This window comes from Fusarium odoratissimum, assembly GCF_000260195.1.
Source record: "Fusarium odoratissimum NRRL 54006 unplaced genomic scaffold supercont1.7, whole genome shotgun sequence".
NCBI classification, from domain to species: Eukaryota; Fungi; Ascomycota; class Sordariomycetes; order Hypocreales; family Nectriaceae; genus Fusarium; species Fusarium odoratissimum.
In genome coordinates this window covers 1,172,000-1,188,795 of record NW_022158693.1, presented here as the reverse complement: position 1 = coordinate 1,188,795, position 16,796 = coordinate 1,172,000, and the positions used below count along the sequence as shown (strand labels likewise).

Genomic DNA, 16,796 nt, shown 5'->3' with positions numbered 1-16,796 from the left:
ACTTTTACTTGTGCTGCATCCTGATTGCCGTCTTGGAAGAGCGGGCAATCATACCCAGTAGATCACTAACAAACCATGTCTCCTCAGCATCTCAGGAACCCCTCTCTTGTACGAGTCACTAAATAGACGCCTGGTGAGTAGCCCGCATGACAAGTTCAACTAACCTTTTCTCTCTGCACCTAACTAGCTGCTATAACTTATACCACCTACTTTACTGTGAGACCTCCTCGGCTGATCGGTGATGATAGTCACTTATTGGTCTATTGCTGGCTGCAAGGATCGTTTGTGCACACGACAAGGCGTGATCTAACCTCCCCTCCTCCAAATTTCGGCCACTTTTAAAAATTTCCCTTAGTTATTATCGAGGGGAAGAGTGAGGAGCAACACCAACACACTCTTTGCTCGTTTTTGGTTATTTTTGTTGTTCCAAATTCTCAATTCCCATTTCTCCTCTTTGCTTGAGTTCTCTTCCAATCACTTCTCGCTTCCACGGTTGACTGCATTGGGCCCGCAATTGACATGTCAATCATGAGCCGTAAAGACAAAGGTCGGGAAAGACTCTGTCGTACGCAGCTTCGAGAGATCATCTGTTCTGTCTGTCATCATAACGCAAGTGCAACTGAAGAGTGACCCAGGAACAATCCACGATCAAGATGCCTGTAATAAGAAGCGGCTCAACACGGGACATCTACAAGGTAAGGACGAACGGATATCCATCTTTGTACGGGCGATCACAAACAATTCGTTTACTACATCCTATTGAATGCTTCAATATTGTGCCCAATTCGCATTATTTTGCATGGCAATTCTCGGCCATATCACTGAACAATTCCTTATTCATCCACAACGCTAATTCCATTGCTTACAGGCACCCTTGTCTGCTGTCCTTCGTCGCCACGGTCGTGAGCGTCGTGAACGCTGGAGTCAAGGTGAAGACCCGGGTGACTTCATGCCTCCCCACCAAGGTGAGCTAACCTGGACACTGCTCTATGATGCGGATCTACTCACAGCACGTAGACGAAGAGCCCAGCCATGAGCCTTCTGAATCCTCAAAAGGGAAACAACCTGAGCCTCAGCGTCTTCCTTCTAGAGCTGGCTACGATACAGCTGTGCTTCTTGACTTGTGCGACACCATTCGCAGTAGCCTGCATGGGGGACGTCCCGAGGACAGGTGGGAAGAAGCCATGGGTTTTCTCGCGGCACTGCTAAGAGACGAGGAGCACTACAACCGCGCAATAGAATTCGAGACTATACGCGACACGCACCTTGACAAGCTTATATCGGATCTCATGGATCCCAAATATCGCCACCCAAGAGTACCTATTAGATTTTCGAAAGATGTCGAAAGAGCAGAGACCCTAGAACGGAAATGGGTTGAGAGGTTTCGAGGTCCCTACTTCAATATGGAGCAAAACCGCTATCGAGATCTCCCCAAGACGGGACGGCTCAGGGATGTGGCTCTGAACCCCAATGCAGACAATTCAGAAGAACGTTGGCAAGCCAAAGAAGGTAAGACTTTGTCAGAGCTGGAGGGTAATCTGGAAATCGAACCTGGGCAGTAAGAAGACCCGAACCCCTATAGCAATTGAAATTTTTTGAAGATTACTCACGCTTAAGATGCAGTTGGTGGCTCAACTTGGCTTGCGCGCATCGGGATGGTATCGTTGGTAGTGCTCGCGAGAAACCTACCAAGGGCAAATATGGAGTTGCCGCATTACCGTTGCTCACAGGGCAAGAGAAAATTGATGAAGGAGAGGGAACTCTGAAATATGTCAGGCAGGGAAGAATTACTGACATACATGTGTCGCTCATATCTCAAGTGGGAGCTACCTTTCGAATCCTGCGAGGCCATCACCTCAGAAGCCCATATGCACCAAAAGTCGGCATTCGTTATGATGGTTTGTAGGTTCTCATAGCCTTTCCTACGGCTCCTACTCGCTAATAAGGCGCCAGGTATACGATACGCCGATATAGTCAATGGTTTAATGAAGCCAGCGACCGGCACCATATGATGCTCACTTTGGAAAGAGTTGAGGATCAGAAACCAATAGAGGATATCTTGCATATACCCCGTCCATCCGAGATGGACGACTGGGAGCTCTATGAGAAATATGAGGGCGAGGCGATCAAAAAGCACAAGGGAAACAAGGCCCTTCTCGACTAGAAGTTAGAAATGGCACAAGAGAAAGTCGACCGGGAGGAATATCAGAGGTCGCATGACTTCCGAAACTCGTTGGGTTATCAGTTCAAGAAAGCAGGACTTTATTGATATGAGGTGAAGCATGATATGATGGGACGTATGGCTACGCTGCATCGATTGGCTTGCAAGACTAGTTCATAGCATTAATGGTAACGTTTAATTAGAGGCCACTGACATTGTCAGTTCTATCATTACCTAGTTTGGAAGTGTTGATATGACTTGGTTGGGTGCCTCAACTGAGGGAGGGGTACCGTGTCGACACAACGCAATACAGGTAGGAAATCTTCCAAGGGTTCACCTATGGCGGGGCATGCCATCCAACCCACCGCCACCACAGCTGTGGTCCCTTGTTCCTCTTACATGACATCCTCATAAACAACATGGGCAAAAACGACAAGAAAGGTGCCGACAAGGGAGGTAAGGGCAAGGCAGACAAGGGCAAAGATGCAAAAGACTCTGGCGGCAAATCCAAAGGTGCTCAGAGCATCAACGTCCGTCACATTCTGGTGAGTTTCACACAAGCGTTCACCAATTGAAATACTGACAGAGGGGTGCATAGTGCGAGAAACACGCCAAGAAGGAGGAGGCTCTGGCAAAGTTGAACGACGGCCTCAAGTTCGATGAGGTCGCAAGGGAGTACTCAGAAGACAAGGCCAGGCAAGGTGGTTCACTGGGATGGAAGACCAAGGGCAGCTTGGACCCCAAGTTTGAAGAGGTGGCTTTTGCTCTTGAGCCCAGCACAACGGCCAGTCCAAAATTTGTAGAGTGCAAGACGGAGTTTGGATACCATATCATTATGGTAAGTTTACAGCTTCTTGGACAAATTTTGACCCGAGATTAACATTATGGGAGGTCGAGGGACGGAAGTAGATGGCACAGCATAGTCACGTCAAACCTGCATGACAATTACAACAGAAGCACAAGAGACAAGTTGAGAATCTAATTTGATGCCCAGTTTTTTTTTTATTCCTCTCAAATGCAATATGGCCATGAGATACGAGGCCTAAACCGTTTTAGATGCCAACCGAAGTGGCTAGAGTACAAGCGAAAAGTCGTGTCGAGCGGCCTCGAAACAAAGTCAAGTCCGCACCTCTAATCCTCTCCCTTCACATCATACACCGTTTAAAGGCCCTTACTGCTCGGTCTGGAAGTAGTTGAGGAGGATAGATCGCTCCTGAGACTCCTCACCCCAGTCCTTGACGACGACGCAAGAGCAGTTGACGACCTTGCGGGCGTTACCCTCACGGTCAAGAACGCCTATAGGTATTCGTTAGTAAACCAATCCAGACCAAAGTAGATTCCATCGGGCAAAACGTACAGAGACCGGCCCACTCGCCGAGCTGCTTTCCGTCGGGGATCTGGATCAAGGGGATGTTGTGCTCATTGCAGAGAGCGACAACAAGCTTCTTGTAGGCCTCCTCCTCGCAGTTCTCGTTCAAGACACACATGTGTGCCTGTCGGCGATCGAGGGCCTTGGAAGCCTCACGGAGACCACGAGCGAGACCGTCGTGCATGAGAGAGAGCTTCAGGACACCCTTGAGAGCGTCGAGAATGGACATCTGGCCCTTGGGGGCATCGCCGGAAACCTCAACAACATCGGCGACCTCGGGGGTGTTGTCTTCTACGTCCGACTGTCACGAGAAAATGTTAGCCGACATTTTCGATTTTTGGTGCTTCCCCCACCATCGCGAATTGACATCCGTTTGAGGTTGCAGTTGCAAGCCTCAACAGCGCAATTGACGACAAGAGGCGGCAAGACATCAAAAACTCACCATCTTGGATAATCTTTTCTTGTCGGGCGATCCTCGAAGATTTCTATGTGTATCAAGGAAAAGTTGGAAGGGGGGTAGAGTCGTGATCTGGGAAATGTCTTCGTTTAGTTCCACGTTGATTTGCCGAAATCTAAACGACCGAGTGCGCAGACCCTTAGGGCAAGTGCACGGACCCACTCATTCACGCACTACACCTCTTTTTTTCTTTCTTTCTCATCCGCGTTCCTTTACTTTGCAGTCTTCATCAATCGACCAAGTCAATCTTCGAGGTATGTATACTACAAAACTGGCTCGCAGCGATTCGAATCCAGAAGGATGATGCTATTCACCGTGGCAAGGGAGAGCAATCGAGGGCGTCGTTTTACGTGAGCCGATCTTTCAACAATGGCCGGGTTTTATTCACGGCTGGCGACAGTTCCTCGATACGCTTCTCCTCTTCAGCACTGGGCGGCAGAACCCTCGCGATCGATCGTTGAGGGCACTCTCCTCGCTCATGAGCCTTGGAAAGGCTAACAACTATATTTCATGGCAGATACCTCATTTCCCGTCCCGACTTGAGAATCTCCTCAAAACGCCGCCAAAATGGTCCGCACTTCCGTCCTCCACGATGCGCTCAACGCCATCAACAACGCCGAGAAGGCTGGCAAGCGCCAGGTCCTGATCCGACCTTCTTCCAAGGTCATTATCAAGTTCCTCCAGGTCATGCAGCGCCACGGTATGTCTCGGAATTTTTATTCCTTTAATTTTTTGTATCTTCGTCGTTGGCCTCGACTATTCGACATGACAACATTTGGCAGTGGTTCTTCTTCACCATGATCCAACTACCATGAGTCGTCGACAACTCCCGATCTCCTTATTCGGCATGATAACTAGGGCGACGGTCGATACTGCACCACGACCCAGCCCCTATAAGTTGCCGATAGATTCAAACTCGGAGATCTTACACGTTTTTCGGATTCTTTATACCCATGATGTCTAACGTTTAGTCTCTCGAAACATTACTGACTCGATCATCAGGATACATTGGAGAGTTCGAGGAGGTCGATGACCACCGATCCGGCAAGATCGTTGTCCAGCTCAACGGCCGCCTCAACAAGACCGGTGTCATCTCCCCCCGCTACAACGTCCGCCTCTCCGAGCTCGAGAAGTGGGTTGTCAAGCTGCTCCCTGCCCGTCAGTTCGGCTATGTCATCCTCACCACCTCTGCCGGCATCATGGACCACGAGGAGGCCCGACGCAAGCACGTTTCTGGCAAGATCATTGGCTTCTTCTACTAAATGGGACGGGATACCAATCAAAAAGTGATTTTTACAAACAAAACAGGGCATTCTCGGCGTTGAGGCAGGATGATGATGACTATGACCGATGCGATTAATAGCAATGTCGCTTATCGCACACGCGAGCACAAGAATTGAACCTATACGAGATGCTCAGACTCAAGACTCCCTATGAAGTGAAAGTAAAGACAAACGTTCATGCTCCTTCCCGACGTGGCACCCATCTCGGATGGTACAATCCGCACATCAGATTGCTCTGGCTGTGGCTTCAGTAATCGAACCTATTGCATATGAATTCTACAAGTGACAAGAGACGTGCCTTTGTAACGCCGTTTGATAATTCGATATTGATTTTCACTGGGAAACTGTTGTCTAAATTTTACTTGGCAATGGTGATGCAATAAGTCGTTGTGCCAGCAACGTCCCTGCTGAGCTATTGTTTTCTTTTTGGACGGTTAGCCAATGAAAATGATGCAGCCAAAACCAATCCACTACTTTGTCTCAAGGTCAATCTGCCGCTTCGCGCTGAGACAGACATCATGACCGGTCGTGAGTTCATGGCTACCAGTCTTTGTAATTGATTTTCCTCAGCAGATACTTTCGTATCACCGAGCCGATGAATTTTTTCAACATACTTCTTACCATGCTGATTTAGTTTTGTGTTTGATCCAGAAGCCAACTATAAACATGATCCCTCTCTTATCGTTTCGCGCCTCTCAGCGGCGTCAACTCTTATCCATCACTGCTCTTACATTATTTTGTTTCTGCGCGTATAGTCTCTTGAGAATATCACCAAAACACACAAGAGAAATCCAAATTCAAACTCAAACTCAAACACCCCTAGAGCCATCAACAACCCCAGGATCAGCGCCACAAGATGAAGATCTTGTTCAAGGAAGCGCCGAACCAAGAAAGGTTCCCACTCCAGGAATGCATCCTATAGGATATCTTGCAAGGAATGCTCAGGAGGAGTTTGGAATAATCAAGGCTCGACAGTCCAAGACGCTTGAGGAGGCTATTCAGGAGTACCGTCGTCGATATGGTATTCCACCGCCACCCCTTTTCGACGAGTGGTTTCGATTTGCAAAAGATAACGACGTCAAATTGATAGACGAGTTCGACACGATTCACGACCTGATCACTCCATTTTGGGGACTAAAACCCAAGACTATCCGGGCTCGAGCCAGAGAGGCATTGGGTTTTGACAACGGGTTGATTGGGGTATCTATTCGAGACCACAAGATCACTTATATCCAAAATGGCGTTGAATGGCAGCAAAATGCCACGAAGAGGATGATGGGCAAATTTCTCAAGTACCTTCCAGATATGGACCTGGCCTTCAACTTTCACGACGAGTCCCGCGTTATTCTTTCGCACGAGGACCTGACGAGGTTAGTGAAAATGGCCAAAGAGCAGAACATGCCCGCAGCGTTGGCGAAATCACAACTCGCCAACGACTTCACTCAAACGAACTCAGAGTTATATGATGGGAAGTCTTTCGACGAGATAAGTCTCACACGCTTCAACTCTTTTGCCCATCAATCAACCTGGTCTCATTCTCGCCTATCATGTCCGCCAGATACTCCAGCTCGATGTCTCGAGGAGGAAGAGGCTGTGGACTATAGAAACAGGTACGGCATGAGTGATCTTGGATTTGTTTACAACACGACCGCCATGTCAGACATCTGCCTATCGCCCAGCCTCAAATCTAACTTTGGCTTCTTCGGTGGACCCAACACATATAGAATTGTCCAGGATTTGTTTCCCATATTCTCCCAGTCCAAGATTTCTTCTTACAGCGACCTTGTATACCCGTCTCCCTGGGACTGGGCCGGCATGGTAGAATACGATGAGGAGATGGACATGGAGTGGGTTAAGAAGGAGAGCAAGCTATACTGGCGCGGCTCGACCACTGGAGGCTACAGCCGGAACGGCCGTTGGAGACATCAGCACCGTCAACGTCTTGTACAGAAACTTAATGCGCGCGATCAGGCTCATATTCTCACTAAGCAAGACGACCCTTCCTGGGCGACCAGCGAGGTTCCGCGCGGCGACTACAGCGAGATGATCGATGTGCATTTCTCTCACATTGGACAATGTGACCAAGGCGACTGCGAGGCGCAACGAGCTTTTTTCAATGTCACCGAGGCCGTAGATCAGCAAGATGCTTGGTCCTATAAATATCTCCTCGATATGGATGGAAACGCCTTTTCCGGTCGCTTCACTGCCTTCCTTCGCAGTCGCAGCCTAACATTCAAACTCGCGGTGTTCCGCGAGTGGCACGCTGAGTGGCTCAAGCCGTGGGCACATTATGTGCCTCTAAGTATCCAGGGAGATGACTGGCTTGAGACAGTTCGGTTCTTTGAGAGCGAGGAGGCTGGTCGTCAAGAAGGCGAGCGTATTGCGGCTGCTAGTCGAGAGTGGGCGAACCAGGCTCTTCGTCAGGTTGACATGGAAGCATGGTTTTTCCGCCTCATGCTTGAGTAAGTGCTATCGTCTCGCATAGTTTGGTCATTTTCATGCTGGTGCTAACGGGATACAGATATGCTCGAGTGATAGATGATAAGAGAGAAGTAATTGGTTATGATCGCAGTAGCGCCAATTTGAAGCTGCCAAAGGTTGAGAGTTGATGAATGAATGATTAGACTGAGTGAATGACATATACGCATAGGGGATCGGAGCATAGCAAAAGGCACTTATACCACGGGAAACGGCATCAAGATTCATAATACCGACACAGGTACTGGTATTTCAAATGAGTGGGAGAATCATGCGTGTGTATATTATTTTGAATATGGGATAATTTTATTACGCCTCAGATCTATGATTAAAAATTGCAAACTGTACGCCACGATGCCCCCGTTCGCCAAATACATGCCATTTCTGTCCTCGCAACTCTCAATTATCTCGAGGCATATGTCGCACAAAGGACATATCCTTTTGTTCTCTCTTCCTCTAGAGTACAAGGCTTTCCTCTGAGCTATATGCATCGCGCTCAACTACCGTTTACTCCTCGTCTTCTCCCTCTGCATCATGCTCTTCAGAGGCTGACCTCGAGCGACGGCCTGCTGGACTGCTAACCCGATGATGTTCTCCTTCCTCCTCGCCTTCAGCATCCTGGCCCTCGTGGTGCTCCTCCTCATTCCCTTCTTCCTCATCGGCCTGTCCTGTGCCAAGGGGGTGATCGCGATGTTGCTTGATCATCTCACGAATATCCTCTCTTGGGTCTTCGACGGTGACGTCGAGCTGGTCAACAACTTGCTCCTCATCGGTAATACCAATGTTTCGCGCAATGTTCTTTGTTCGCTGGGGTCGAATTACAGATTTCTGCATAACAGGATAGTAGTATACGGCCTTCTGGTTGGGATAGAAAGTGTCTTCATTGTAAGCCAGGAGAACCTCTGCGTCGAACTTGGTCTCATGGTCGTAATTGGTCTCCTGAGCTGTCTCATACGCTCTGAGCCGGTTGTATTGGAAGCATCCACCGTTGACAGAGTCGTGAGTGTAGAGTTCGTCCTCGTTGTGGTCGGCATCCTCAACATCGAACTTGCGACGGAAACGATCCCCCACGTCAGGAGTTGCCGCCAAATAATAGTCAAAATTCATCCAGTTCTGAGGCTTGGGGTTGTTTTCAGGATCTTGCTCGTGAGCTGCCACAGCTGCCTCATACGCTTCTTCTTCCTCGGCTGTCCGATCAATGGGCCGGAACAAACCACTGAGAAGACGTCTGTCATAATCCTTGGTGCTGACCACAGGGTTCTGGTGGAATTTGATCGTAACGTACGCGCCCGAGTCGGGGAAAGCCTCGAGATCTGGGATGAAAGGTGACACATCGACAACCTTGAGATTTCTCTTGCTTGGGTGTTTGGCACGTTTGGGGTCTTTGAATTCGTGCTCAGCAATGTCGAAGCCTTTGTCAATCTTTCGCTTAATGACGTGAGGAGCATCGGCTGCAGGCTCCGGGATGCGTCGATTCTTGTTGGCCTTGGTGAGTAGAGCACGAGGTGCAGCACCGTCTTGTCGCTTTGTGACCGTGGAAGATATGTATTCTGTCCGGCGAAGGAAAGAAACATTGGCTTCTGCGACCTTGTGTTTTCCCAGAGCGGCGATGGGTCTTAGAAGGGGTCGATCGTGAGGATGAAGAGCAGGAGGATGAGGAGGAGCCTGAATAGCTGGGAGATCGTCAGCTTTGTAAGGTCAAAACACGATAAATAGTCAACCTACATCGTTCATCGCCATCAAAAACACCAGGCATGCCGACCAAGTCAAGGGGCATTCCCAGTTCAGCATCCGCCTCAATATTCAGCGGCTGCTCCCTCGCAAGGCGCGAAGCAAAGCCTGGTGTCGTATATTGACCGCTAGCAAGACCAGTATTGGGTATGTCGAGCAGCTTAGGAGGATGGGGTGGTGGAGGGAGCGCATTGGAGAATCGGATGCGTGCGATGAAGTCCTGGTGAACCATGCGCTCGCCTGTGCGAGGAGCTGAGGATGACATGATGGTCGAATTGGCAAGGAGCGCCGAAGGGGATGTTGGCGAGGGTGTGAAGTCGTGATGTATCTGAAGGGTGTTGGCGCGCGATTCTTTTGTTCAGTTTGGCTTTATGGAGAAGCTTAAGCGCGGGCACGGCTGAGTTTCGAGGTCAAAGGTATCCGAGAATTGCGGCGCGAGGCTGGCCTTGTCTAAGCTCCACGTTTGGCGTAGCCACTAAGGCTTCCTCATGAAACTTACTCCAAATACCTAAACAGCAATTAAACAAAGAAACAGAATAATAACTCAGAAAAAGGTTTTCGGGCAATATAAACATACTTAACATGTTTTCACCTTAAGTATTGTTTATCAATAATGCCAAAATTAACCTGCACGAAGCTTTATACTGAAGAGCTCGGTCATTCTTTTGATTCATATGATTGTCATTTTCATTAAATAGTTCATCTGCTCTGTTTGTCATGGCCCCAGATCCGTCCAAGTCTATAGCTAAGGTCCGTTTGTGTCACACAAACCCAGTTCCTTTCTTTATCGCCAAACCCCCATGTGAGTTGTCACCAGTCAATTTCCCCTCGTAATTGAAATACACGCGTCGGAACACGCATCGCATTATTGTGCAGCTTGATAAAGCTGGCCGTCATGTTTATACAACGCACGCGGGCACTCGTTCAGCGGAGATGGCCGCTGTGCTGAAGAAAAGTATCCCCAAAAGTCGCGTCTGTTTACGAGCTGTTCTTGGCGTAGTTCTTCTTACCGACAGTAAAGGGTACGTAGCGGTACTTGATCATGTGCTGAATTTGCTTGCGCACTAGAAACAATCAATATACGGAATTGTGTGTGTATGTCATATGGAACTTACTAGTCAGGAAGAAGAGGATGAACCAGTACATGACCAGAACGGGCCAGAAAACTGGCACGTTAAAGATCTCGAACCAACTGCAGAAGAAGCTGATGATGATAGCTCGGGTGGCCCAGTACCAGAACTTGAACTCAGGAAGTCGACGAATGAAGGGCTTGAACTCCTCGTCCTGCTTGGTGGGAAGGGTGCCCACAGAGCCGTCCTCCATCTCGTTGTCGGCCTCTTCGTTGGAGGGGTCGAACTTGGGCTGCAGGAATGCCAGGAACAGGTTTAGAAGATAGATTCCGAGCGCATAGGCAACTGCGTAGTTGTAAGCAAGATGATCCGGGTGGGTGATTTGCAGGTTCGAGCCTACCGATATACCAGCCCTGCGCAAGAAGGATTCGAAGAAAGAAGAGGAGGAGGCAGACAACAGTGCCGACCCATCGGTAGAGGACGAAAGGGGTCGACTGGTCCAGCAAAGCTTGGTATTTCTAATCCGTCGTCAGAAGAGTCGCAATGCATAACAGTCTATTTCGAGAGACATACTCGCTGAAGCCTCGAGGTATGGACGCTGACAGCCTCGAAAGGGGTCTGCTCAGGCTCTGGCGCATTCATCTTGGAAAGAGGATCGGTCGACCGTTGTCAATCGGGATATATGACGGGGAGGAGGCGCAAATTATTCAAATAGAATAATCGAGTGTAATTGTGCGGAACAAGGACTACGATGTCGTGAGAAAAGTCGAAATCGACGGTAAAAAAAAAAAAAAAAAGAAGTGATGGCGAATTTGCGATTGGGGGGTCAGGACTTCCAACTTTGGACTTTTGGCGATGCAGCCACGTAAGGTTTGTTAAGCTCTTGGTACCTAGGCAAGGCTAATCAATTCCCCGGTCCTTTACCGGACTAAGGAGAACTTGATGAACCGTTGACAGGCAGTTTGTTTGGTGGCCTCCCTGAAACTGACAGTTAGCCTATGATCTTATTGGTGATTCAGCCGGATTACTGCTGAGCGATCTGAGAAGAGCCCCTTGACCCCACATGCGAATGAGGCGCAGTCTTTAATTATCTATTACCGCGTCGCGTCGAGTTGCTTACCCCTGTAAGAAGCTCACGCCGTATGTATTCAGTGTATAGAGTACGGAGTAGAGATCCAACTATACATTACTTGTCTACCTACTCTGAAGGTAGGCACAGTTTAATTTACCAGCTCATGGCTACCCGGATGACAACATTCTATTCATAAAGCTGCGATTTATGCTCTATTCTAGGCAGATACCGAAGGCAATGCCCTTCCGGTTATTCCTCTACCATTAGCGAACAAGAACTTGCAGGGTGTGGCTTGGCCACTACCTCTGCTGCATCATCAATAGATTATTTGTGAAAGAGATTATCAACAAGTCGAGTTGGAGGAGTTCCCATCTTAACCTGGAGTTGTCAAGGTGATTAGTTCAACCTCTCACGTGACGTTCAATCACAAATCTGGTTGTCGGCTTTGCCATGGGTATGGGCGGCCCATGTTATCCTCGGCTCTGTTGCGTCACTGGGGAAGCTTAAGGTCCCCGGTTATCAAATACAAGTCCAATACTTATTATAGCTCCTCACTGATCAAATTCTTGACTTATACAATAGTAACCGTACCAACTCCTTCAGTTGTGGAACCAACAGATAACGTTTTTACATCACAATATTGATCGTTGACTATCTTTCTCATCATTTCCATTCTCTAGTATCACAATGAACACTTTCCGGTGCATGAGACCAGTGGCAGCTCGGGTGGCCTTCCAAAGGTCTACTCTTCCTCGCGTTGCTCGAGCTTACAGCTCGACGACTTATGAGTATATCCAGGTTTCTCAACCCAAGCCCGGTGTTGGACAAGGTACGAATGATACTGAAACAATGCAATCCCTCGGTTTGGTTTATCGAACAGTATCTAACGATGATTAGTTACCTTGAACCGTCCTAAGGCCCTCAACGCCCTATGCACGCCTCTTATCAAAGAGCTCAACCAGGCTCTTCTTGAATTTAATGTGGCCGACGATACGTCAGTCATTATTTTAACCGGCTCCCAAAAGGCGTTTGCAGCTGGTGCTGATATCAAGGAGATGGCCCCTCTTACTTTCGCCGAAGCTTACACCAAGTCCTTCATCGAGTCCTGGTCAGACCTCACCACTCAGGTGAAAAAGCCAATCATCGCTGCAGTCTCGGGGCATGCCCTTGGTGGAGGCTGCGAGCTCGCCATGATGTGTGATCTCATCTATTGTACTGAGAATGCGAACTTCGGCCAACCCGAGATCAAGCTCGGGACTGTTCCTGGAGCTGGTGGCAGCCAGCGCCTTACTCGTGCCATCGGCAAGTCAAAGGCAATGGAACTCATTCTGACCGGAAAGTCACTTTCTGGTGTCGATGCAGAGAAATGGGGACTCGCTGCCAGGGTGTTTCCCACGTATGAGGCTCTGATGGAGGAGACGCTCAAGACAGCCGAGACAATTGCTGGCTACTCCAAGGTGGCTGTTCAAGCCGCCAAGGAGGTTGTCAACAAGAGCCAGGATCTGGCCCTACGTGATGGTGTCGAGTATGAGCGGCGAGTCTTCCACAGCTTGTTTGGTAGCCAAGATCAGAAGATTGGCATGAAGGCGTTCGCAGAAAAGAAGAAGGCTGAGTGGAGTCACTCATAAGCGCTATTTGGAATTTAGGAATGTGCCTTGACGGCGTTTATATAAAAAATATGAATGCAAGACCCATTGCAGATATGAAAACCGCCACGACGTCCATCTGTTTACTAACTCAAGTGTGGGGTTGAGATAGTTGTGCGATGATGCAACAATCCATGTCTTAAAACACCCTGCAAGCACCTATACATGGATGTTCGTCTTCACTTGCAGAGTCGCTCTTCCCGTTTTTATGGTATGCTGTGGCCCAACAGCCAACACATCTCTAAATACAACCTGTACCAAAAACCATGTGTTGTCCTGAACAGCTATTTCTGGTTATCCCTGGCAGAGAGTCTTGACGCCCAGGCCGACCCCGCCACCCACTCACACCTATGGAGGTTAGTAGGTACCTAAGGTTACTACTAACTTAGTACCTACTAAGGCATAGGGATAGTTGGTAGTAGCTGGCGTATTGGATGGATCGTAGCTTTCCTAGCCAACAACCCAGCATCACCCTTTACCTTCAATCAACATATTCTCTTCGGCACAACCTTGTTTCTTCACGCGCATACTATTTTCATCCCAATCATGGGCCGGGATTGATCACGTATCATGAATGGAGCCCACGAACGCTGGCTTGGACTTGGAAAAGGAGCTGACGTGCTCTGTAAATCTCCCCGCCTTTTTGACTCCAAAGTCGATGGCTGCCAACAGCTAACCTTGTCTGTAGATCTGCACGGAGCTCCTATACCAACCTTTGACTCTTCTTGATTGCCTTCACACGTTTTGCGGTGCCTGTTTGAAGGAATGGTTTACTTTCCAGGCTGCGACGGCCGAGCGGGCGCCAAACCCGCCTGCTCCTGGTACAAACATTTTTACATGCCCGTCATGTCGAGCTGCTGTACGGACGACCCAACATAATGCGACCGTCGTCACTCTCTTGGATATGTTTATAGCAGCAAGCCCTGGCAAGGATCGTTCAGCAGCAGAGAAGGAAGAGATGGCAAGGAAGTATAAACCTGGCGACCAAGTCCTCCCGACGATAAATACACATCGAACGGCGGATGAGCGGCGCATCGACGCTGAAGACAGAAGGTTGGTGGAGGAGGTTCGAGAACTAAGTTTACAAGAGGCGGGAGTATCTTCGGGGCCACCAAGGACGCGGCGGAGGCGTGAGAGTCGATCTGCGGACGACAGAAGAAGGACAAGCAGAGACAGGGAAAGGGACCGAGGCAGAGATAGAAGTGTCGATAGCCGCCATCAGCGACGAGGAAGCCGTCGCCCACGAGTTGATGAGGGAGGTCGGCATAGCTCTGATCAACTCCATGTCGAAGGCGAGCGACGACGTCGACGAAGCGAGTCGAGGCAGCGCCAGATTGAGCACCAGTCATCGATTCGATCACTAATCAGCTCGGGAGATATGAGTGAGAGGGATATCGAACGAGAAATAGAGTCATTTGCCAGACAGATCCAGGAAGAAGGTCTCCTCGACGGGCTCGATTTGGACAACATCGATTTGAGTCGCGACGACGAGCTCAGCAGGAGGATCACTGAGGCATACCGACGTCGGCAGAGGGATCGAACACGCCAAGAAGCGAGGAGGAACAATGGAAATAACTATCCCCCGTTGACACGATATGCCGAGAATGCGGCAGCTGGGGACCCTCGCATGTTGACCCCAGAAGGAGGTCGACCAAGAGAAAGATCTCGACCACATTCTCGGTCTGCGAGCGCTGCAAGTGCTACCAGTGCTGCGAGTCAGACAGAGGAACGGAGTCGTCCGCCAACATCTACGAACTTAGCAAACTTAGAGGTCCAGGAGCCAATCCGAAGGCCTAGGAGACGGACTGCTAGCGGAGGTCGAAGCTCTACCACTCCAGTATTTCCGACCACTGCTGAACCCAGGCCTGCTGCTCGGTCCTCTACGGACCTGGGATCGAGACCCCAGGCTTCTGATATAACGCAGTCCCGACCTAGCTTTAGCGAGGGACGCAGCACGAGCACACCCATCCATACCGTACCGTTTCCCAACCCAACAGAAGCGGCTTCATTCAGCAACAATACCGGGAATATGTCGTTTGCCAGTCGTCAAGGAACCTCTCAAAGTGCATCGGTCCCTCCTCTATTCTCCCATCATGATGCAGCAGCCGGTCGGGCAAACAGACCTCGTCCGGTTGATCTTGCTATTGTTCATCAGACTGTGACCAGCCCGATTAGTAGTCCCACCGTCTCAGGACACCAGAGGACCAGGTCACAGCTCTACCCTGAACCTTCAGTCAGCTGCTCACGATGCAACAAGCAGCACATCGAATATGAGCTCCATTACAATTGCTCCATTTGCGCCAATGGACAATGGAATGTATGCCTCAACTGTTATCGGGCTGGCAAAGGCTGTCATCACTGGTTTGGGTTCGGCCATGGTGCTTTTTCCAAATGGGAAAAGATCCGCCAGCAGAAAGGGGATGCTTCACTTCCACAGCCACATACACTGACAGCTCTCCGTTACCGTCCTCCCCGCTCATCTCCTGGCGGGGCAGACGGACGAAAAACACTGACAGCGGACGATCCTCGACATCGGTTAGAAAGCGGTACTTTCTGTGCCAAATGCTCCGCTTGGACGAACGAGTGTTATTGGCGGTGCGACATATGTAACGAGGGCGACTGGGGCTTTTGCAACGACTGTGTGAATCAGGGAAGATCATGCACACATCCCTTACTTCCAATGGCTCACGAAGCCACCCAGTCTAACCAACACAGGCCTGGAAGTCCTCCTAGATCACCTGGTCGACCCACGGCAGCAACAATATTTAAGAGCCCTAACGCATCCAGCATCAAACCATTCGAATACTTGTCATTCACCACAAGATGCGACTTGTGTCAGGAGCCCATCCAACCGAATCAAGCACGATATCACTGCTATCAGTGTACAAGCTCCTTGGTATCAGATGCTGCACCAGGTGATTACGATATATGTTCTTCATGTTATGGGAACTTGATTGTACAAAGACAGATCAGCCCTGAAAACGGCCATTCAGGTTGGAGGAGATGCCTTAACGGGCATAGAATGGTAGTCATCGCATTTACGGATGGGAAGAGTGGGCGATGGAGATATATAGCCCAGGACTTGGTAGGAGGCCAAGGACTAAAGCCAGAGGCAGCTGAAAAGGCAGAACACCGCGAGAAAGGACTTCAGAAATGGGTTTGGCACGAAAATGGTCAAGATCTAGCCCGGCTTGTCACCAAAGACGTGTCAGAAACGGCGCCGAGCGAGAGCGGTTTCGCGAAGAGCTTGCCACCTGATGGCGGAGTCGGACTGAAGGCGACTGCGAGGTTTGGATGGTACCCCAGACCGGGAGCGGACGACGAACTTCTCTTTCCAAAGGGAGCGGAGATCAAAGAGATCGAGGATGTGAACGGAGAATGGTTCTTTGGAGCATATATGGGTACTCGGGGCTTGTTCCCAGCGCCATATGTGCGGTTAGAACAGGATGCCTAAAAATGCAAGAGCTGGCGACGCCGTGATGGACACGCGAGAATCTAATACTTATTTATATAATGGCTGCGTTAGTGA

The 16,796-nt window shown here is 49.6% G+C and overlaps 9 protein-coding genes across 17 annotated transcripts; 6 read left to right on the top strand and 3 right to left on the bottom strand.

The window, feature by feature from the left end:
- Positions 1-133: 133 nt before the first annotated feature.
- Positions 134-2,401, top strand: FOIG_05684 (uncharacterized protein). 8 transcript variants are annotated; one of them, XM_031204418.1, is made up of 5 exons: positions 134-695; positions 869-965; positions 1,018-1,558; positions 1,624-1,902; positions 1,954-2,401. In XM_031204418.1, the coding sequence occupies exons 1-5, from the start codon at positions 654-656 to the stop codon at positions 2,162-2,164; spliced, it is 1,170 nt and encodes a 389-aa protein (XP_031066247.1). In that variant the 5' UTR covers positions 134-653; the 3' UTR covers positions 2,165-2,401. The 8 variants fall into 8 exon arrangements, with proteins under 8 accessions (XP_031066247.1, XP_031066250.1, XP_031066251.1 ...); XM_031204421.1 differs by having other exon boundaries at positions 1,624-1,898; positions 1,954-2,370; XM_031204422.1 differs by having other exon boundaries at positions 1,624-2,401.
- A 91-nt stretch (positions 2,402-2,492) lies between these two features.
- Positions 2,493-3,167, top strand: FOIG_05683 (peptidyl-prolyl cis-trans isomerase NIMA-interacting 4). Its single transcript, XM_031204417.1, has 3 exons — positions 2,493-2,706; positions 2,760-2,999; positions 3,053-3,167. The coding sequence occupies exons 1-3, from the start codon at positions 2,581-2,583 to the stop codon at positions 3,068-3,070; spliced, it is 384 nt and encodes a 127-aa protein (XP_031066246.1). The 5' UTR covers positions 2,493-2,580; the 3' UTR covers positions 3,071-3,167.
- On the bottom strand, positions 3,077-4,116 carry FOIG_05682 (40S ribosomal protein S12). Its single transcript, XM_031204416.1, has 3 exons — positions 3,973-4,116; positions 3,519-3,831; positions 3,077-3,457 (listed from the first exon to the last, which is right to left on the bottom strand). The coding sequence occupies exons 1-3, from the start codon at positions 3,973-3,975 to the stop codon at positions 3,333-3,335; spliced, it is 441 nt and encodes a 146-aa protein (XP_031066245.1). The 5' UTR covers positions 3,976-4,116; the 3' UTR covers positions 3,077-3,332.
- On the top strand, positions 3,494-5,716 carry FOIG_05681 (40S ribosomal protein S22). Of its 2 annotated transcripts, XM_031204415.1 has the most exons (3): positions 3,494-4,241; positions 4,505-4,687; positions 4,990-5,716. In XM_031204415.1, exons 2-3 carry the CDS (start codon positions 4,555-4,557, stop codon positions 5,247-5,249), a joined length of 393 nt encoding a protein of 130 aa, XP_031066244.1. In that variant the 5' UTR covers positions 3,494-4,241; positions 4,505-4,554; the 3' UTR covers positions 5,250-5,716. The 2 variants fall into 2 exon arrangements, with proteins under 2 accessions (XP_031066244.1, XP_031066243.1); XM_031204414.1 differs by having other exon boundaries at positions 3,494-4,687.
- A 71-nt stretch (positions 5,717-5,787) lies between these two features.
- Positions 5,788-8,118, top strand: FOIG_05680 (uncharacterized protein). The gene is made up of 2 exons (XM_031204413.1): positions 5,788-7,732; positions 7,792-8,118. The coding sequence occupies exons 1-2, from the start codon at positions 5,937-5,939 to the stop codon at positions 7,877-7,879; spliced, it is 1,884 nt and encodes a 627-aa protein (XP_031066242.1). The 5' UTR covers positions 5,788-5,936; the 3' UTR covers positions 7,880-8,118.
- Positions 7,891-9,978, bottom strand: FOIG_05679 (uncharacterized protein). Its single transcript, XM_031204412.1, has 2 exons — positions 9,474-9,978; positions 7,891-9,421 (listed from the first exon to the last, which is right to left on the bottom strand). The coding sequence occupies exons 1-2, from the start codon at positions 9,742-9,744 to the stop codon at positions 8,256-8,258; spliced, it is 1,437 nt and encodes a 478-aa protein (XP_031066241.1). The 5' UTR covers positions 9,745-9,978; the 3' UTR covers positions 7,891-8,255.
- A 143-nt stretch (positions 9,979-10,121) lies between these two features.
- Positions 10,122-11,639, bottom strand: FOIG_05678 (uncharacterized protein). The gene is made up of 4 exons (XM_031204411.1): positions 11,123-11,639; positions 10,950-11,067; positions 10,595-10,894; positions 10,122-10,543 (listed from the first exon to the last, which is right to left on the bottom strand). The coding sequence occupies exons 1-4, from the start codon at positions 11,189-11,191 to the stop codon at positions 10,458-10,460; spliced, it is 573 nt and encodes a 190-aa protein (XP_031066240.1). The 5' UTR covers positions 11,192-11,639; the 3' UTR covers positions 10,122-10,457.
- A 245-nt stretch (positions 11,640-11,884) lies between these two features.
- FOIG_05677 (enoyl-CoA hydratase) lies at positions 11,885-13,385 on the top strand. The gene is made up of 2 exons (XM_031204410.1): positions 11,885-12,450; positions 12,519-13,385. The coding sequence occupies exons 1-2, from the start codon at positions 12,309-12,311 to the stop codon at positions 13,247-13,249; spliced, it is 873 nt and encodes a 290-aa protein (XP_031066239.1). The 5' UTR covers positions 11,885-12,308; the 3' UTR covers positions 13,250-13,385.
- A 456-nt stretch (positions 13,386-13,841) lies between these two features.
- Positions 13,842-16,721, top strand: FOIG_05676 (uncharacterized protein; the record flags this gene model as incomplete). Its single annotated transcript, XM_031204409.1, has 2 exons — positions 13,842-13,892; positions 13,956-16,721. The coding sequence occupies 2 exons, from the start codon at positions 13,842-13,844 to the stop codon at positions 16,719-16,721; spliced, it is 2,817 nt and encodes a 938-aa protein (XP_031066238.1).
- Positions 16,722-16,796: the final 75 nt, after the last annotated feature.

Excerpts from the sequence above, each read along its gene's own strand:
- FOIG_05684 (XM_031204418.1), top strand. The coding sequence starts at position 654 with ATGCCTGTAATAAGAAGCGGCTCAACACGGGACATCTACAAG. Across the intron at positions 966-1,017 it reads CTTCATGCCTCCCCACCAAG|ACGAAGAGCCCAGCCATGAG; the intron begins GTGAGCTAACCT and ends CACAGCACGTAG. Across the intron at positions 1,559-1,623 it reads CTGGAAATCGAACCTGGGCA|TTGGTGGCTCAACTTGGCTT; the intron begins GTAAGAAGACCC and ends CTTAAGATGCAG.
- FOIG_05683 (XM_031204417.1), top strand. The coding sequence starts at position 2,581 with ATGGGCAAAAACGACAAGAAAGGTGCCGACAAGGGAGGTAAGGGCAAG. Across the intron at positions 2,707-2,759 it reads TCAACGTCCGTCACATTCTG|TGCGAGAAACACGCCAAGAA; the intron begins GTGAGTTTCACA and ends AGGGGTGCATAG.
- FOIG_05682 (XM_031204416.1), bottom strand. Across the intron at positions 3,458-3,518 it reads CGGCGAGTGGGCCGGTCTCT|GCGTTCTTGACCGTGAGGGT; the intron begins GTACGTTTTGCC and ends GAATACCTATAG.
- FOIG_05681 (XM_031204415.1), top strand. The coding sequence starts at position 4,555 with ATGGTCCGCACTTCCGTCCTCCACGATGCGCTCAACGCCATCAACAAC. Across the intron at positions 4,688-4,989 it reads CCAGGTCATGCAGCGCCACG|GATACATTGGAGAGTTCGAG; the intron begins GTATGTCTCGGA and ends CTCGATCATCAG.
- FOIG_05680 (XM_031204413.1), top strand. The coding sequence starts at position 5,937 with ATGATCCCTCTCTTATCGTTTCGCGCCTCTCAGCGGCGTCAACTCTTA. Across the intron at positions 7,733-7,791 it reads TTTTTCCGCCTCATGCTTGA|ATATGCTCGAGTGATAGATG; the intron begins GTAAGTGCTATC and ends AACGGGATACAG.
- FOIG_05679 (XM_031204412.1), bottom strand. The coding sequence starts at position 9,744 with ATGTCATCCTCAGCTCCTCGCACAGGCGAGCGCATGGTTCACCAGGAC. Across the intron at positions 9,422-9,473 it reads TTTTGATGGCGATGAACGAT|CTATTCAGGCTCCTCCTCAT; the intron begins GTAGGTTGACTA and ends ACGATCTCCCAG.
- FOIG_05678 (XM_031204411.1), bottom strand. The coding sequence starts at position 11,191 with ATGAATGCGCCAGAGCCTGAGCAGACCCCTTTCGAGGCTGTCAGCGTC. Across the intron at positions 10,895-10,949 it reads TGCGCAGGGCTGGTATATCG|TTGCCTATGCGCTCGGAATC; the intron begins GTAGGCTCGAAC and ends ACAACTACGCAG. Across the intron at positions 10,544-10,594 it reads CATCCTCTTCTTCCTGACTA|TGCGCAAGCAAATTCAGCAC; the intron begins GTAAGTTCCATA and ends GATTGTTTCTAG.
- FOIG_05677 (XM_031204410.1), top strand. The coding sequence starts at position 12,309 with ATGAACACTTTCCGGTGCATGAGACCAGTGGCAGCTCGGGTGGCCTTC. Across the intron at positions 12,451-12,518 it reads CAAGCCCGGTGTTGGACAAG|TTACCTTGAACCGTCCTAAG; the intron begins GTACGAATGATA and ends AACGATGATTAG.